At 41.1% G+C, this 17,732-nt stretch overlaps 1 protein-coding gene across 2 annotated transcripts in view; it reads left to right on the top strand.

The window, feature by feature from the left end:
- ppp3ca (protein phosphatase 3, catalytic subunit, alpha isozyme) overlaps positions 1 to 16,810 on the top strand; it is a 49,635-nt gene extending 32,825 nt beyond the window's left edge. Inside the window, exons 5-14 of one of the 2 annotated variants that reach the window (XM_058416417.1) lie at positions 480 to 625; positions 719 to 858; positions 9,950 to 10,027; positions 10,173 to 10,267; positions 11,579 to 11,704; positions 11,806 to 11,883; positions 12,111 to 12,195; positions 12,329 to 12,426; positions 12,846 to 12,896; positions 14,738 to 16,810. In XM_058416417.1, the coding sequence (XP_058272400.1) occupies positions 480 to 625; positions 719 to 858; positions 9,950 to 10,027; positions 10,173 to 10,267; positions 11,579 to 11,704; positions 11,806 to 11,883; positions 12,111 to 12,195; positions 12,329 to 12,426; positions 12,846 to 12,896; positions 14,738 to 14,916 (1,076 nt within the window). In that variant the 3' untranslated portion in view covers positions 14,917 to 16,810. The remainder of the gene's footprint in view (positions 1 to 479; positions 626 to 718; positions 859 to 9,949; positions 10,028 to 10,172; positions 10,268 to 11,578; positions 11,705 to 11,805; positions 11,884 to 12,110; positions 12,196 to 12,328; positions 12,427 to 12,845; positions 12,897 to 14,737) is intronic. The other variant, XM_058416418.1, reaches the window with a different exon arrangement.
- Positions 16,811 to 17,732: the final 922 nt, after the last annotated feature.

The raw sequence follows: 17,732 nt of genomic DNA on the forward strand, positions 1-17,732 counted from the left end.
TACAGGACAAGAGCTTCAGTTAAGATTTAAGTTTATATATTTTACTCTGCCTTCATGTTGTAGGCAATCCACTTGACTTATTTGAGTTTCTTTAGCCTTACTGTCAGCTCGACCCGGTCTGACCATTCTTCTGTCACCTCTCTCATTCCTGTTCATAACTCAATGTTTGGATCTTTTTGTTTTATTGTTGTTGTTTTTTTAAATCCTAGAGATTTTTGTGCACTAAAATTCAAGCATATCATCAGTTTTGGAAATATTTAAACCACCCCTTATTTGTGGTCCTAACAAACCACACCATTCTGCGTATTAAACTGATTATTAACTGAACATTAACCAAAGCTCTTGACCCTGTAGCTGCTACCATATGACTGACTGATTGCATACTTGCATTTTGTTCCTATTAAAGTGGCATGCGATTTGGTATTTGATGTGAGTGCAATGTCTCACTCTGATCTCTCTGTAATGATGTTTTGTCTCAGGTAAAATCAAGTATTCAGAGCAGGTCTATGACTCCTGTATGGATGCATTCGACTGCCTTCCCCTGGCTGCACTCATGAACCAGCAGTTCCTGTGTGTTCACGGTGGCCTGTCCCCAGAAGTCCACACCTTAGATGATATAAAGAAGGTGCTGCCTTCTTCCCATTGTTCTTCTTTTACAATCAGTGTGTGTATATGTATATGTATATGTATATATACTATATGTATCTGTGTGGCCTAGTTGGATCGGTTTAAGGAGCCCCCAGCATTTGGACCCATGTGTGATCTCCTGTGGTCAGACCCCCTGGAGGATTTTGGCAACGAGAAGAGCCAGGAGTACTTCAGCCATAACACAGTCAGGGGCTGCTCCTACTTCTACAGGTAGGAGTCTTGAAGCATAACACATTTCTCATTTCAGCTCACGAAAACATGCTTTTGTTAAACATTCTTTTTTTAAGGGAGAGAGAGAAAGAGAGAGAGAGAATTACTGCTTTAAGATCAGCACTATTCTTTTTAAATCTAATTTCGATTAACTTGTTTGCATCTTCATTTTTCATTTGACCCTCAGTATAATGACTAATATGGTAGTTAATAACAGTTCTTCTCATTCCCCTAATGCTTTGGCAAAACTGTAAATTCACATGGCCATGACAGTGAAGCTTGTTGAATTGAATTGAGAGAGAGACAGAGAGAGCAGAGAGAGAGAGAGAGAGAGAGAGAGAAACAGATCAGCTATGCAGTCTGTCCAGGTTCTGCAAGCTGATAACACTCTAAGCTTTCTCTCTCTCTCTCTCTCTCTCTCTCTCTCTCTCTCTTTCTCTCATCCCACACGTATCACCTGAATATTTTACGCTCTCCGCTGAAAATCTGATGGAACAATGCAGGGCATATACATGTCAGTGAGGGTGTGTGTGTGTGTGCTGGAATGGTAGGGACTATCATTTTTAAAATGAATGAGCTCTGTGTGTGTATGTGCAATTAGTTCAAGAGCCATGAAATGTCCATCATAGGAATCAGGCAAATGATTTCTATTTATTCCTCAGCACTGTTAAATTCTCTAATCTGATTGGTCACAAGGAGTTGATTCATTTCCTATAACAGCCGCTCTGACAGTAGCACCAGTGGTCATTCAAAGCACACGTTTATATAAGCGTTGGGATTAGAATACGTTACCGTTTCTATAGTAACAGCTACCTACCAGCTCGTATGGCGGACACTCAAGCTAGCATAATTAGCATCATTTAAGGGTAACAATAAACTTATTAAAAGTCCCATAGAAGTTCCATAGCATTAAATCTAACTATAAACGGTTAAAACATATGACATTTGTAAATAATTAAATAATTGTAATAGAAGAAGATTAAATCATTTTAATAAATAGTTATGATATGCTGTTATTGGAGAGAAAAAAAATCAGAACAACCTGGCATGTTTTATTTTTATTTTTATTTTTCTTTAAATGCAAATTTTGTGATTTCTTTACCAAAAGGTGAAAAAATTTCTTGTTTACGATCCAGTGCTGTATTTTTAGAAACCTGGCATAAGTCTACTGAAACCTTTTTTTTTTTTCTTTTTTCCAAAACATGGACTGAATTGATGCATTTCACTTGAGGCACACTTATTTTTTATACTTTATTTTTAAATTATTAATGCATTTATTAATACATAGATTTTTATGTAACAATGAATAAATAAATGTGTGCTAAATGTGATGTAATAATTATACATTTCACAGTCACTTGTTGGATTCACACTTTCTGTGCCTGAATCTCAAATGGCTTTCTTACAGCCAGAAGAAATAGTGTTTTATGTAGCAGAAGACAATGTCATGATTTTCATCCTCCATGATTAATGAGATATAAACTCATGGAGTGTCTCTCTAATGTTGTTCCCTTCCAAATATCTTGGGTATTTATTTCATCTGTGTATTTATCAATCAATCAATCAATCAATCAAGGACTATCCAGCCATCCATTTATCTATCTATGTATTTGTCAATCAATTAATCAATCAATCAGTCAGTCTATCTATCTATCTATCTATCTATCTATCTATCTATCTATCTATCTATCTATCTATCTATCTATCTATCCATCCATCCATCCATCCATCCATCCATCCATCTATCTATCTATCTACAAACTATATCCTTTATGTGATTTCAAATTCAATGCATTTTGTTTTTGTTGAAGAATTGTGACACTCCTAAATATCTTCATAAGCACATCCATACACCCACACACTATATCACACTGCAGGAGATCACATCACACACTGCATTACCCCCCTGTAGGACACATTAGAGCCTCTGTGTGGGTGCGAGTGTTCCTACATTCATGTTTTAGACGTTTGTCTGTTTTAAGAGAAAATGGTGAGGCCTGTCCATTGCAGGCTCATTAAGCATGCTTAGACGTACGTAGCAAACTCTTTATACACACCCAGTATGCAATTTCACACACTACAACCCATTGGACGTGTGTGTGTGTGTGTGTGTTTAGGCCCCCAGGCTATGCTTCTTGCTCTGCCATGATAGATGACTGACCTCCCACATTGCACTACTTGACAGTGGGGAGCATTCCATCTCTCTCTCTCTCTCTCTCTCTCTCTCTCTCTCTCTTTCTCTCTCTCTCTCTCTTTCTCTGTGTGTGTGTGCTAGGTGATCATTATAACACAGTTAAAGAATGGCTGGTCACAGTAATGGGAAACACAACAAAGCCCATTACCACCATCACCTCAAGTGCTGTATCCACAGCCTTACAGTACACAAATACACACACCACACACATATTCCTCTGCAAATATGCCTCTATCCCTTGTATTCAAAATGTGGATGTGGGTGAGACACAGTGAAGGAATCAGTGCAGCAGTGAGCCAGGAGAAAACTGCAGCAGATTTGGGCCAATCAATAGCAGTGCTTGATTCATCATTAGGTTTCTATGCAGAGCCAAAGCCTGTCTTGAAGCCATTTGGACTAATATTCTCTCTCTCTCTCAAAACAATCATCGCTTTCATTATCTTCTCTTCCCTTGCTCCAGGGAGTGACCAGTCTGCAGTGTGTGTGTATGTGTGTGTGTCCATGTGCATGAGTTGTGTTCATTCTTCACACCGCAGTAGTGATGCTCTTCATGCTTAGCCAAGACTGCTTCTAAAGCACAAACAATATTGTGCTTTGATGTGCTGTATTTCCATTAATCTTGTCTGTTATGTAAGAGTCAGAGCAGCCGTTTTTTTCCTTCCTTCCTTCCTTCCTTCCTTCCTTCTTCACCATGTTATGAACGTTGAGAGTCAGTATGAGTCTACAACTACATTTATGTTTATTAAGGCACAGATTCTCACCAGACCCTTCTAGTATGAAACCATTTGCCTTATAATCATGATTTATTCATCTAATAAACCTAAACTAATTATATTAACCTAATCTAACTTCCAATATAAAACACATTAGGCAAATATACACCGATAAGGCATAACATTATGACCACCTGCCTACTATTGTGTTAGTCCGCCTTTTGCTGCCAAAACAGCCCTGACCCGTCCTGCACTGTGTATTCTGACCCCTTTCTATCAGAATCAGCATTAACTTCTTCAGCAATTTGAGCAACAGTAGCTCATCTATTGGATCGGATCACACGGACCAGCCTTCTCTCCCCATGTGCATCAATGAGCCTCGGCCACCCATGACCCTGTCGCCGGTTCACCACTGTTCCTTCTTTGGATCACTTTTGATAGATACTGACCACTGCAGACCGGGAACACCCCACAAGAGCTGCAGTTTTGGAGATGCTCTGATCCAGTGGTCTAGCCATGTCGTCATAATGTTATGCCTGATGGGTGTATACCATCATAATTATTTATTGGAGTTTTCATTCTTGAGATATCGACCCAACAAACCAGGTAGATTTAAAAAATTTAAAAAGCATATTAAGAGCCCTACTGCTAAAATCTACCTAGGATTCAGCTAGACATTATTTATACCTGATATATTTAGACAAATCCCATTCAGTCAATTAGGCTTATACTACAAGAAATAAATATGCACTGCGTCCAAGCACTTACAGTGGCCAGTTCTTACTAAGTGACATAGAACACTTTTTAAGTTATTAAACTGACACTGTATGCCAAATTATACTTCTCGGCTATCGGCTATCTGAACTTAGCCCCGCCCATATGACCAGACAGACATTATCTATATTATCCATTATCTTGCTCTTTGAGCATGCCTTCCAGGTTGAGTAGAGCTGTTTGAGTAGATTAAGCTCCACCCACAAGGCTTGATTGACACGTGTAATACCCTTTATATAAAAATATTCTTAATAGCAGCTCAGAGTACTGAGAATCATGTATGATGGATCGGGGGGGGGGGGGCATCAGCATCTTTTACAAGACATACTTGTTTAATAACTATAACAACATTAGAAAATTTGACTGTAGTGGATTGTATGCTTGACCACTGTTATGTAAACAGATAGATAGATAGATAGATAGATAGATAGATAGATAGATAGATAGATAGATAGATAGATAGATAGATAGATGGATAGATGGATGGATGGTATGAAAACTATAGCATCTGCAATTTTTTTTCTCATAATCTGAAGTTTGTACAGTTGCTTAAAATAAGATTTTTTTAATGAAATACGTGGTAAAGAACAATGTGTGAAAATGTTCATCCCAGGATGCATTTAAAAAATGCACAAATCAGTCTAACCATCAGCAATTAAACAACTGTTTCTGAATCAGTTCTAAACTTACTCAGATTGCAATTAAATTATTATATTTCCTCCTCATCATTTTATTTACTTAAAAGAATTATACATTATACACATGGTGCCTTTGCTAATGTGTGCTCTGTCTGTGGCAGTATAGTATTACAGGCTCATTAATGTTGCATTTGTATTCATTATGTTATGATTTTCGTTTATTTCCCACTGTGACTGATCTCAGAGGATGGATATAGAAAGGGATGCTCATTTGTTTGTTAAGAGTTGTTAGTTGTAACGGCTCAGCCATTTTAAGAGAAACTAGACCAGATTTATAACAATCATATAACAAAGAGTTTTAAGATAAAGTTTAGGTTACAGTGGGGGTATGTAATCAGAGAGTAACTGGGCTTTTGGAACGAAAACCTTGTATTTGAGAAACATTACACCGCTATTCGAACCATATCCCTATCGAGTGCGTCTATATAGTATGACCAATGTTTTTTTACAATAATTTAATGAATTTTGCTGTACTGTGATAAGAATTTAAAATGTTAAGATTAGATTTACTGTCATTGAGATGAGTACTAGTACAAAGCCAACAAAATGCAGTTAGAATCTAACCAGAAGTGCAAAACGACAAATCAGGTGTAAAGTGCAAAGAGACAACGAGCTAGTGTTGAAATAATGTACTAATGGCATGTTTTCAGCCGTGTAAATGGAACATAAAGCATAGGGGAAATACAGTGCAAATGGCAGGATGTGTGCAAAATGAGTCTGGAGACATGGATTACAGTAATGACGACAGTACAGTGCATTGAAGAAAGGAGCTGTGGAATGTGGAATGGAGGTAGGACTGTGCAAACTGTTTAAGGTTAGCCCGTGTGCAGAGGTAGGTGGTGTGCTTGTGCAAACTGTGAAGTGGTATAAGTTGATCCGAGTGCAAACTGCAGAGTGGGGGTTGGAGGATGGGGGATTATCGGCGTTGTGAGAAGTTGTTGATTGTCGAGGGCAAGAAGCTGTTCTTTAGCCTGCTGTTATAGGCTTATGTAGAACTTTCCAGATGGGAGAAGAGTGAGCGGTCTATGATAGGGGTTGTCTTTACTTTCTGTGGTAGATGTCTGAGATGCAGGGTAGCTGGACACCAGTGAAGGTGGTTTTCTCCATCCTCTAAAGGGCCATAGACTGGTCATAGACTGAGCAGCTGCTGTAAATAATCTGGTATCTGAGTAGATAGGTGAGCCTTAGTTATTCACTTTAGAAAGTAAAAATGTTGATGTACTCTCTTTAGCAGTGTGGAGGTGTTTTGTGGCCCTTGTGAGGTCTACACAGATGTGGACTCTTAGGAACTTAAGTCGGCCACCTTCTCTAGCTCAATCCCATCCTACTGATGTCGGTAAAGGTGTTTGTGAGCTCCTCTTGGTCCTAGAGTAGTCGTCAGTGAGCTGCTTGGTCTTCAGGTTGTTGAGAGACAGGTTGTTGTCAGTCCATTTGGTTGCCAGGTGCTCGACCTCCTCTCTGTTTTATTGCGGTCGCTGATTAGGCCTACTACCGCGGTGTCATCTGCGAACTTGTTAACGGAGTTCAAGCCATGAACAGTTTCGCGCTCGTGGGTGAAGAGAGAGTTTAGTGCTTAGGAGATACACTTATTAGAGCTTGATGTGTCTCTACGGCCTTTTTCTGTTTTACAACTCGTTGTTTATGCTGCGTTATGCCACAGGACTCACACGTAGAGTGGCACATTACCTCAGCTGTATGGTATTTATATTCGATCATTTCATTGATCTGTGCAGTGCTTAGGATTCCTGTGGAGGTTTTCTGTGTGAACGTCTTTGAGCTGAAACTGAAGGAAGACGTGTGCTGCTCCTTAACACCAAATCTCCTGAATAATGCTTTAGTCAGCAGTAGCATATATTGTGTGTGTGTGTGTGTGTGAGACAGAGAGAGAGAGAGAGAGAGAGAGATCGCTAAAGAAGAAAAGAAAGAGCAGAGGGAGGAAGGGAGGGAGGGAAAGAGAGCGAGGCCCACACTGCGGCCAGAAGCAGCATCAACACAGCTCTGCGATCTATCCCACAATCCCCAGGGGCTTTGCAGTGTGGTGTTGCCATGACGACCCACTCCTCCTGCCCGAAATTGGAGCGAGAGAGTAAGACAGAAAGTGAGACAGAGACAGAGGAAGCACTGATTTGTAGACGATAGCAGTAGTACCGCGATGGGGTTGCCACTCGTTAGCAGATGCTGTAGCTCAGAGCAGACTGAGAGAAAGGACTGTTTCTCACTCGCTTCCTGGTGAACCTGCTTCTCTCCATGCTGTCCTGTCTCTCGCTCACGTACGCTGAAGGAAAACTAGCTATGGGCTATACACGAGCCGCAGGATGAGCTCCTCGCCATTAGATCATACTGTGCGCTCCATTAGCTCTTGACAGGGCGGAATTATGTTCACTCTTCACGGCAAGCCCCGCGGTTTATTACGCGGAGCCATAGAAACTCGCTGTTTAACCCAAAAACATTCCCCATAACACCTAGCACACTTCATAATAATTACAACAGCAGTATGTGAGCATTTATGAGTGTACTGTATGAGTGTGTGTGTGTGTCTGAAGACTATTTCAGGCAATAAGCTGTAATATAACTGTCAGCATATGTGTAATTATTTGTGTGTTGCCCCTGTGCTTGTGTCATATGCTACTGGATTTGTTCACTGTGTTTGAAGAAGATTTCTCCTGAGGTATTTGTGATTTCTGAAGACAAAATATTCTGATAGCCCCCATTTTGGCAATGTTTACAATATGGCAATGTTTACAAAATTTACATATTCACAATATGTTTGGGAATTTTGCTTCTATGTTCAGTAAATTAAAGACTTAAAGGGTATGTGTGGTTCTAGCTAGCAAAATAATTCAGTTATTTGTTAGGTTTCTGTTTTTCCCCTAGTTGCTTAGCAGCAGTGATGTCAGCCTATTAATCACGAAAACATTCCCTACATATCCGAAGCACAAAATAAAGTGAACAAAATAGCCATTATTATCTACAGGTTTTATTTTCTTCCTTTTGCCTGAGTACCAGGGTTTGAGTCTTACCTCTGCTTCAGGGTTTGAGTCTTACCTCTGCTTCAGGGTTTGAGTCTTACCTCTGCTTCAGGGTTTGAGTCTTACCTTTGCTTTAAGGGTCTAGTATCACCTCTGTTTCAGGGTTTGAGTCTCACCTCTGCTTCAGGGTTTGAGTCTCACCTCTTCTTCAGGGTTTGAGTCTTACCTTTGCTTCAGGGTTTGAGTCTTACCTTTGCTTTAAGGGTCTAGTATCACCTCTGTTTCAGGGTTTGAGTATCACCTCTGTTTCAGGGTTTGAGTCTCACCTCTGCTTCAGGGTTTGAGTCTCACCTCTGTTTCAGGGTTTGAGTCTCACCTCTGCTTCAGGGTTTGAGTCTCACCTCTGCTTCAGGGTTTGAGTCCCACCTCTGCTTCAAACCCTGTCACTTCTGACCCTGAGCATTTCTGCTTCAGGGTTTGAGGGGTTCCGGGTTTGAGTCTTACCTCTCACCTCTGCTTCAGGGTTTGTGTCTCACCTCTGCTACAGGGTTTGAGTCTCACCTCTGCTTCAGGGTTTGTGTCTCACCTCTGCTTCAGGGTTTGAGTCTTACCTCTGCTTCAGGGTTTGTGTCTCACCTCTGCTTCAGGGTTTGAGTATCACCTCTGCTTCAGGGTTTGAGTCTTACCTCTGCTTCAGGGTTTGTGTCTCACCTCTGCTTCAGGGTTTGAGTCTCACCTCTGCTTCAGGGTTTGAGTCTTACCTCTGTTTCAGGGTTTGTGTCTCACCTCTGCTTCAGGGTTTGAGTCTCACCTCTGCTTCAGGGTTTGAGTCTTACCTCTGCTTCAGGGTTTGTGTCTCACCTCTGCTTCAGGGTTTGAGTCCCACCTCTGCTTCAAACCCTGTCACTTCTGACCCTGAGCATTTCTGCTTCAGGGTTTGAGGGGTTCCGGGTTTGAGTCTTACCTCTCACCTCTGCTTCAGGGTTTGTGTCTCACCTCTGCTACAGGGTTTGAGTCTCACCTCTGCTTCAGGGTTTGTGTCTCACCTCTGCTTCAGGGTTTGAGTCTCACCTCTGCTTCAGGGTTTGTGTCTCACCTCTGCTTCAGGGTTTGAGTCTCATCTCTGCTTCAGGGTTTGAGTCTTACCTCTGCTTCAGGGTTTGAGTCTCACCTGTGCCTCAGGGTTTGCGTCTCACCTCTGCTTCAGGGTTTGAGTCAAACCTCTGCTTCAGGGTTTGAGTCTCACCTGTGCCTCAGGGTTTGCGTCTCACCTCTGCTTCAGGGTTTGAGTCTCACCTGTGCCTCAGGGTTTGCGTCTCACCTCTGCTTCAGGGTTTGAGTCAAACCTCTGCTTCAGCGTTTAAGAATTGCTTCTGCTTCAGGTTTGAGTCTCACCTTGTAATTCCCTATGACCCTGTGTAGAATAAGTGGTCCAGAATATGGAAAAAAATGGATGTATGGTAAAATATTGTGGGCAAGTAAACAAAATAAATAAATAAAAGCTAAAAAAAAAAAAAATTTGGCTGATGCACATTTCTAGTTGAGAGTTATAACCTTGAGTAATATAGCAGAGGTTGAGGAACTGTCAGAGCCAGAATTCACAGATCATGCTGACAGTGCTGACATTTCTACCTCTGGGTTTTGTCCAGTGTTTTCAGTCCCCCTACTGGAAACCTGTCTACATGTTACAGTGCCCCTGCTGACTGCAGCCTAAACTACACACATGCTCTTTCTGCCTTCCAGTTATCCAGCTGTGTGCGAGTTCCTACAGAATAATAATTTGCTCTCAGTCATCCGAGCACATGAAGCACAAGATGCAGGGTATGTATGCCGACACACTCTGTTTCACAGACACGCTCACTTCTTCAATCTACACTGATAGTAATTTGATAACTAGTCCCCTACCCCCCTTTCTTGCCTCTCTGTCTGTCTGTCTGTGTGTGTTGGTCTGGTTGTTTTGTCACAGATACCGGATGTACAGGAAGAGTCAGACCACTGGCTTCCCATCACTAATCACCATCTTTTCTGCACCAAACTACCTTGATGTTTACAACAACAAAGGTGTGTGAAAGCAACACTCGTGTCTCAGTGTCCCACTTCCCTCATAGATCTTATATTCTTAACTCTGTAATGCACTGAAAACACTAAGTCAGAGCAAGAAGTCTGGCAAATATTGACAAATCAGACTGCAGTCGATGTGTCGCAAGTGTGTGTGTGTGTGTGTGCATGGAGTGTTATCTATAATAAACAGAGTAGGATGGAGGAGATGTGTGGGTGGGAGAGGCTGTCAGCTTCACTGACTCCATCCATGTGGCTTTATTTCTCCTGATGGAACAGGGTCAGCAGCTCAGGCTTAAGCAAGGGCCATCTTGTGGATATTTCTTAGACTACAACACACACACACATGAAAGAGACAGAGATATAAACAATACTGAGTACAGACTCAACATGCTAATCTGCACATTTCACATAACACAGAAAAAGTTTTTTCTTAAATACTATAATATCTTTGCAGAAGTACGTGCTTGTTAAATCTTAATATATAATCCATATGTATCATGTGATATCTGTATTTATCTACAGTTACTATATGTACACCCACAGTCCACAGGAACACCTGTCCACTTGCACACCTGCTCAATAATCCAATCAACCAATCCAATCATCTGGCAGCAGCATAGTAAATAAAATCATGCTGATGTTTGGTGGACATGGGGGTGGACATAAGAAACTCCACTCAAGGAGTAACCTGAGCTTTGGAATGAAATGGGAAGCCTGGAGCAAAGTAGTGGCAGAGTTATTCCACTGTGCCACCATTCTGCTTAATGAGATGAAATGTCACTGGTTCGAATAATTTTCCTCTTCGCTGTTCTTCACTGGTGGTTTCTTCTCAGCTATACTGTATGTCAAAACATTTGGCTCAGTTGAAGTTCCATGACGTGAGAATGAATAGACCGTATAGGAGTGACTATTTACATATCTGACTAAATGGCAGGAGAGTGATGAAGGCTAGCACATGCTGATTCACATGGAGCTGTATGACATCACAGTGCGTTGGAACACACAAAGAGGAATCTGCCCTATTCTTCATATATGTTCACTGATGCCCATGGTTGGCTAGTGTCTCTGTAGGGGGCAGGATATGAGGGAGCACAGCCAGTTTTGCTCCTGTGGCATCGACAAGATTTGTACTTGACACACACTTTTCTGCAGTAGCCCCCCTTACTGTCACATTTAACTAGCATTTGGTAGCCGGGCAGATGCGTGGTCACTTGCAAACTAACAAATCCCTGTTGATTGTGTATTATGTTTTGGACTGTTATCAATCTCTAAATGTAGGTATTTGTGTGTATTTATGCGTTTCTACATCAGCGGCCGTCCTGAAGTATGAGAACAATGTGATGAACATTCGACAGTTTAACTGCTCCCCCCACCCCTACTGGCTGCCCAACTTCATGGATGTCTTCACCTGGTCTCTGCCCTTCGTGGGAGAGAAAGGTAAGTCTTCTCTCTCAGACATATTCAGCACTGAGATTCAAATGGAAAACACTGGGTATATATGACCCTTCTAATGATTATCCATAAATTTCCCCCTGCAGTAACAGAGATGCTGGTAAATGTGTTGAGCATCTGCTCCGATGATGAGCTAATGAACGACGGAGACGAGATCTTTGATGGTAAGACACTGCTTTGAAATTCTGCACACTGTCCACACATCTGTTTTTTTTTCTTATTTCCTATGCAGCCTTTGTCTTCTAAAGAGCTGTATTGAAAATGCTCCTTGCAAACCAGAAGCTCACAGTGTTCTTAAGAAGATCACTTAGTGTTCTTGCTCCCAGCAAGCCTTGCATTTAAATGACTTTCCCGACGGCAATATAGTCTGAAATCTTATGTCCGCCCACAGCCAACGCAGCAGCTGCGCGGAAAGAGGTGATTAGGAACAAGATCCGTGCCATCGGCAAGATGGCCAAGATGTTCTCTGTGCTCAGGTACGTGAAGGACTTTCGGTGATGGAGTCACTTTCAGTATGCTAATCTATGAAAATCAGAAAGAAATGTCTCAGACATACATGAGAGTAGAGACTCATTTGACTTTGTGTTGTATGTGTATGACTATATACAGAGAGGAGAGCGAGAATGTGTTGACGCTGAAGGGACTGACCCCGACTGGCATGCTGCCTAGCGGTGTGCTGTCTGGGGGCAAACAAACTCTGCAGAGCGGTGAGCATTCAAGCCTACCTGGGGTCTCACGGGGCACTTTTCTAAACCTGTATCTGTCTCTTCCACCTGTCTCTCCATCTGTCTCTCTGTATCCTCTGACAGACTCCAGGCTTTGGGGTATATTCTACACGCACCATGAGCGTCCCCAAAGCCTGGACTGCAGTGGGTCGGTTTCCCCACAGTGGGTAAACTGGGGTGAGGTGAGCGTCTGTGAGGCCTGTGCCAGGTTAAGAAGGACGGCCAGGCATCTGGGAACGCGTGTGTGTGCCTGAGGGGTTGACTGGCTCTGTGCTCCATAGTCTGGTTGGCGTGCATGCATTTCGCAGGGTCGTCGCTACTGATGCACTACTGCTGCCTGTGCCTTACTGCCGTATGCATGGCTTGTTCGAGTGTAACCGGGTCCCCTCCTCTCCCCTCAGCAACCATTGAAGCCATCGAAGCCATCGAGACAGAAGCAAGTGACGGAGAAGGTAAATCCAGGACATGTATCTGGGCTTAGCGTCAGCTGTTGCACAGCCATGATCTCACGTTCACGTTCACACAAGGACCACCAAAGCAGTGTAGAAGAATCATTGAAAGGAATAATGCATTGAAGTCTAAGAAAGGGCAAGGCTGATATCTGGGAACCATTTTAAAGTTGCAGTTTGTGATTTTCTTCAATTATGATCTCATTTCAGAGATATTGCCATGTAGCTGGCCCAGGTTTTCTTCACTATAAACATTTTTTTCAGGTCCAGAAAATGACCACACACCTCCCATCCAGAAGAGAGATGCTTAGCTCTACCTCTTTTCCTTAAAAGGCAAGGGGTGTGGTCTGTTCCGGGTTATTAATGTTTATTCACAGGCAGACTCTGAAAATTACAAACTGCTCCTTTAAGCTTGGTAGCGTCTAGAAAGTCTGTGACTTTTTATGCTATTATATTTTTAATACATATGTAAAAATTAAAATCTTGTAGTATGAGTAAAATCTTGTGCTTTTGCTGCTGTGGCAAAGGCACAAGTATTTTTCTGACCTTTTTTTTAATAATGTGGTCCAAGGGATTGAATTTGGGATTCCCTTCATTTTTATGACTTTACCAGATATTAACAATGCCCTTTCTCGGCGATAACAGTAGAGAGAATAGGGACATTCACACTGAAGAATGCATGATGTTTTGAGATGGTGTCTAACCCAGACGCATGATTACTTGAGTCGGTATGTTAAGCACTGCATTTTTCTCGTCCACTCATGAGACAACTGTGAGCGTAGCATGTGGTTACTGGAACTCTCAGGAACTCCCAGCCAACCAGAGTGTGTTAGCCTCTTCCACAACCTCTCGTGCTATAAAGCAGGCACACCTCAGTGGCTCACACATGGAAAGGGAACTGATCGCTATTTCCTCTCTGGTCCTGTTTTTGGGTCAAGCAGAAAAAGGAAAAAGGCGGGTAATTGAATACAGACTGTAAAAAGGAAACAGGTTTAATATCCTGAGTTAAGATTGTTCACCAGTGAGTCTTAAAAGCTGCATTCTTTTTCTTTCTTTCTTTTTTTTTTTTACTATGTATGCTTATACACATTTATTCTTCAAGATAAGTAGTGGAAAAAGAGACAAGGCTGGCTATCATCAGAGAGTATTAATATCATATTTTTATATCATGACCCAGAGGTCAGTGGTTTATAACAGCAAGAAGTCAGAAGAGTACAGCATACTAATATCACAAAACATTGTTATAGAGTTTATAGAAAAAGAAAAAGGCAGGGCTATTATTTCCAAACTTGGAATTGTCCATAAAATCTAATCTGTATTTAAGAAAACTACTGACTTTTGAACTACATGAGCTGCAAAAAATCTCAATTTTTTCTTTTTTTTATACCACAGCCCTGATGATTTCTCAACATTGATTAGTCAGAAGGTGTTGTTTCTCACATTGGTTCCTGTTGTAAGGCTTATATTAATGTGCTTGCTCTAATACTTAATAGGTTTTCTAGTAACAACTTGCGTAGGGGATTTCTATAGCAGATGCTCAACGTGATCGATTACAAAATGTGTGTAGTCACTGGAATGGTGAAGCTCTCTGTGAAGAGATGTTAATGTTTGTTTAGGAAAGGAATCTCCAGTGACAGTCGGAGGTACAGTAACTAACTGCTGTGGTATAAAAAGAATAAAACACTTTGGGACCTGCTGTTATAATCGACAACATTGCTCATTTTCCTATAACAGCATGCCCTGTTGTGATTTATTCCTTACAATATTCCACGTTTGCCAGAATGCAGCTTTGATAGGATACATCTGGTGATCTGGGGTTCATTATGATCTGTGCCTCTCCACAGCCATCCGTGGCTTTTCTCCACAGCACAAGATCAGCAGCTTCGAAGAGGCTAAAGGTCTAGATCGCATCAACGAGCGCATGCCTCCCCGCAAAGACGGCGTTAACCACGTCGGTCACTCCATGGGCAAAATGAACATGTCCGAGGCCAATGGTACCGACGACAACAGCAACATCCAGTGATGCAGCGGCCACCTACAGTGACCGCATGGCCAAACCCGTGCCGCTGTTCTGCTGCATGGCAGGATATCGCCAAAACCTGAAAATTTAAAGCCTCCTGATACCAACCAACCCCAAACGACATAACTATATGTATGCATCCACTACTGCTATGTCAAATTAGGGAAGCAAACGATCCAATTTCAAATCTGTCATGGATGTGGGTTGAAGGCGGTTGCTCTTTTTTCGCTGCCAGTTTACCATATGCGGGTTTCTCGCAGTTTCGGGGCGAGTTCTGCCGCTTTTTGGGTGTGATGAACAGGGTATTGGGGTGGGGTTTGCTTGGGAGGGGGGAGCAATGTCAGTCAAGGGCTGAAAGTGTCTTTATCAATTCCTTTCTGACTCCACCCATTCACCAAGTGGGCGGGGACTAGGGATTTAGAACTCTCTCTTTAGCCTGATCCATCGCAGCTCAACGGTGGGGGTGACCAGCCAGTACCAATGCCACGCACATATTTCAATATTTTGATTGATGAGTTTTCTTCATGAGCCCATCTCATAATGATCGCACTGTTTGACATGTTTTGCTACTAGTATTAACGAATAATGAAATTTGAAATGACGCAAAAACGAAACGTTTCTTAGAAAGGACATTTAAAGAGAAAAATATGTACATTTTATTACTTGCAATGCAATCTTACCTGAGTATTTTTATTTATTTACTTCTTTATTTATTTTTATGATTTTTTTTTTATTTTTTTTTTCATTTGGTAAGATGCCATAACGCTGCTTGGACGTAAGGTAGAGGGAGCTCGCGTATGTCGGCTGTGGACTCGTAAAAAACCCTGCCGCCGTCCGTTGTGTGAAGTGGACACTAGACGATGGGGGGAGGGGAAAAAGATGGGGAGGGGTGGGGGGGTTATATGCAGTCGGAGTTTGACCTTTGGCACCACCTACCTGATTGTTTCTCACCTGCCTGTAACTCGAGAGAGAATGCACATAGTATGTTTCGCAAGTCGAATGAACCTATATATAAGTATAAATATATACATATATAAATATATTATTGATAATAAATGATGGACAATATCGAGGACAATTTTTAACAGCATCTGTGGTATGGAACGCATCAATGCATGCAATTAAGTTCCTTATTGATATGTGAAATTATAATTGTGATGTGTTTCAATATAGTAGATTTGAATTATTTCCCTCTTCAGATTATATTTGTAAAGTTCAACTTTGTTTTTTTTTATATCTATATACAGTATATATATATATACATATATATATATATATATGATTTTTTGTAATCTTTTCTTCTGTCTTTAATCTGTTTCCTTTTTCATTTATTTATTTTTTTAATGTTATTTTGTTGGTTGATTTGATTTTTGTATTGTTTTTGCTGTACAGGCACCAATGCTCTTTCTTGAGGTGTTAAGCCTTTGTGGGGTTTTTTTTGTTTTGTTTTTATTTGTTTTTTTCCGTTCCGTTGGTGTAAAGAATGTGTTCAATAGTGTGAATGAACATATTACTCAGTGAAAAGCAACATTCAGGCTGCCAAAGCATGATCGCATGGTTTATTCACATGTAAACAAAACTGGACACGCTGAAAATCCTGTGTCTCACTTTGAAGGAAATCTATATTCTCATTCTAATTCTTGATGATATCCTTATACTTCTTATTCTTACAATTAAGCTTACGGTTCTTTTCTCCACTGTTTTCTGATCCTTGTTTGGTCCAGACGTGGTTTATTTCGAAGAAGGAGTTTAATGGATTTTAACTTGTGACTATTTTTTCTTGCAATTTTCTCTTTAACTAAGTTTTGGCATTTGACTTCCTAAATGATAACACACATTGTAAGCATGCCCTATGGGACAAATCACTTTTTTTACTCTTGAATAAAATATGCATGAACTACCGTGTCTGTCACCATTCTGTCCCGGTCATGTGTGGTTTCCTCGTCATGAATGAAATATTTCGGGCCAAATGTAATTATACATGAAAAAACTTCCTGGATTTGTGGTTTCCATTTGTTCCGAGTGGATCAGGACCCAACCGGTATACTATATTGTGTATATCAGTCATTTAACAATTATTAATCTTGTCCTCCCGGTGATGGACTGATGACCTGTCCAGGGTGTACCCAATGTGTGCTGGGATAGGCTCCAGCAGATCCCCGTGACCCTAATTAGGAATAAAGCGGGTATAGAAAATAGATGGATAATTTTGTCCTGTTGAAACACTTCTTCTGAGTGACTAATGTGAAAAATGTTGCTCTTAGACTGATATAAGCTAATGTTTAACAGCATCGATTTGCTCAACACAAGGGAACTTTAATAAGCACTAATAACAGTCCATTTGGGCAGGAATCATGCTGCCCCATACTTGCTCTGGACACATTTTGTAATGGGTAGGACAGTTAATTAATTAATAGCTATTCAGTGTTCACAATCTCACATAACACCTGGAGAACAACGCCTGCCATATCTAACACTGTTGAATGTCTTGCAAAAGAAAAATCCATTCGAATGTAACAAAGCTATTCAAATGAACAGTGTTGTGTCTATAGATTTCAGTCCTTTCCATCATTAGAAAGCACATGATTAGCAAGTTAAACCTACAATGTTTCCATATCTAGTTAAGTTTGATCATGTGTCTTTGGAGTGCAGTTAACAGCAACCAGAAGCCATCTTTATGGAAGACGTGATCGAAGAATTTTGCAAGAATGTCTTTGAAAAGGAGGCAAAAATAAACAATGAGGTGGCAGAGGTATATCAGAGATTTGAAGAACTCAGTGATAATAAATTAGTGTAGGGTTATTTTGTTCAAGTTCTGT

This window comes from Hemibagrus wyckioides, linkage group LG18 (genome assembly GCF_019097595.1).
Source record: "Hemibagrus wyckioides isolate EC202008001 linkage group LG18, SWU_Hwy_1.0, whole genome shotgun sequence".
NCBI lineage: Eukaryota > Metazoa > Chordata > Actinopteri > Siluriformes > Bagridae > Hemibagrus > Hemibagrus wyckioides.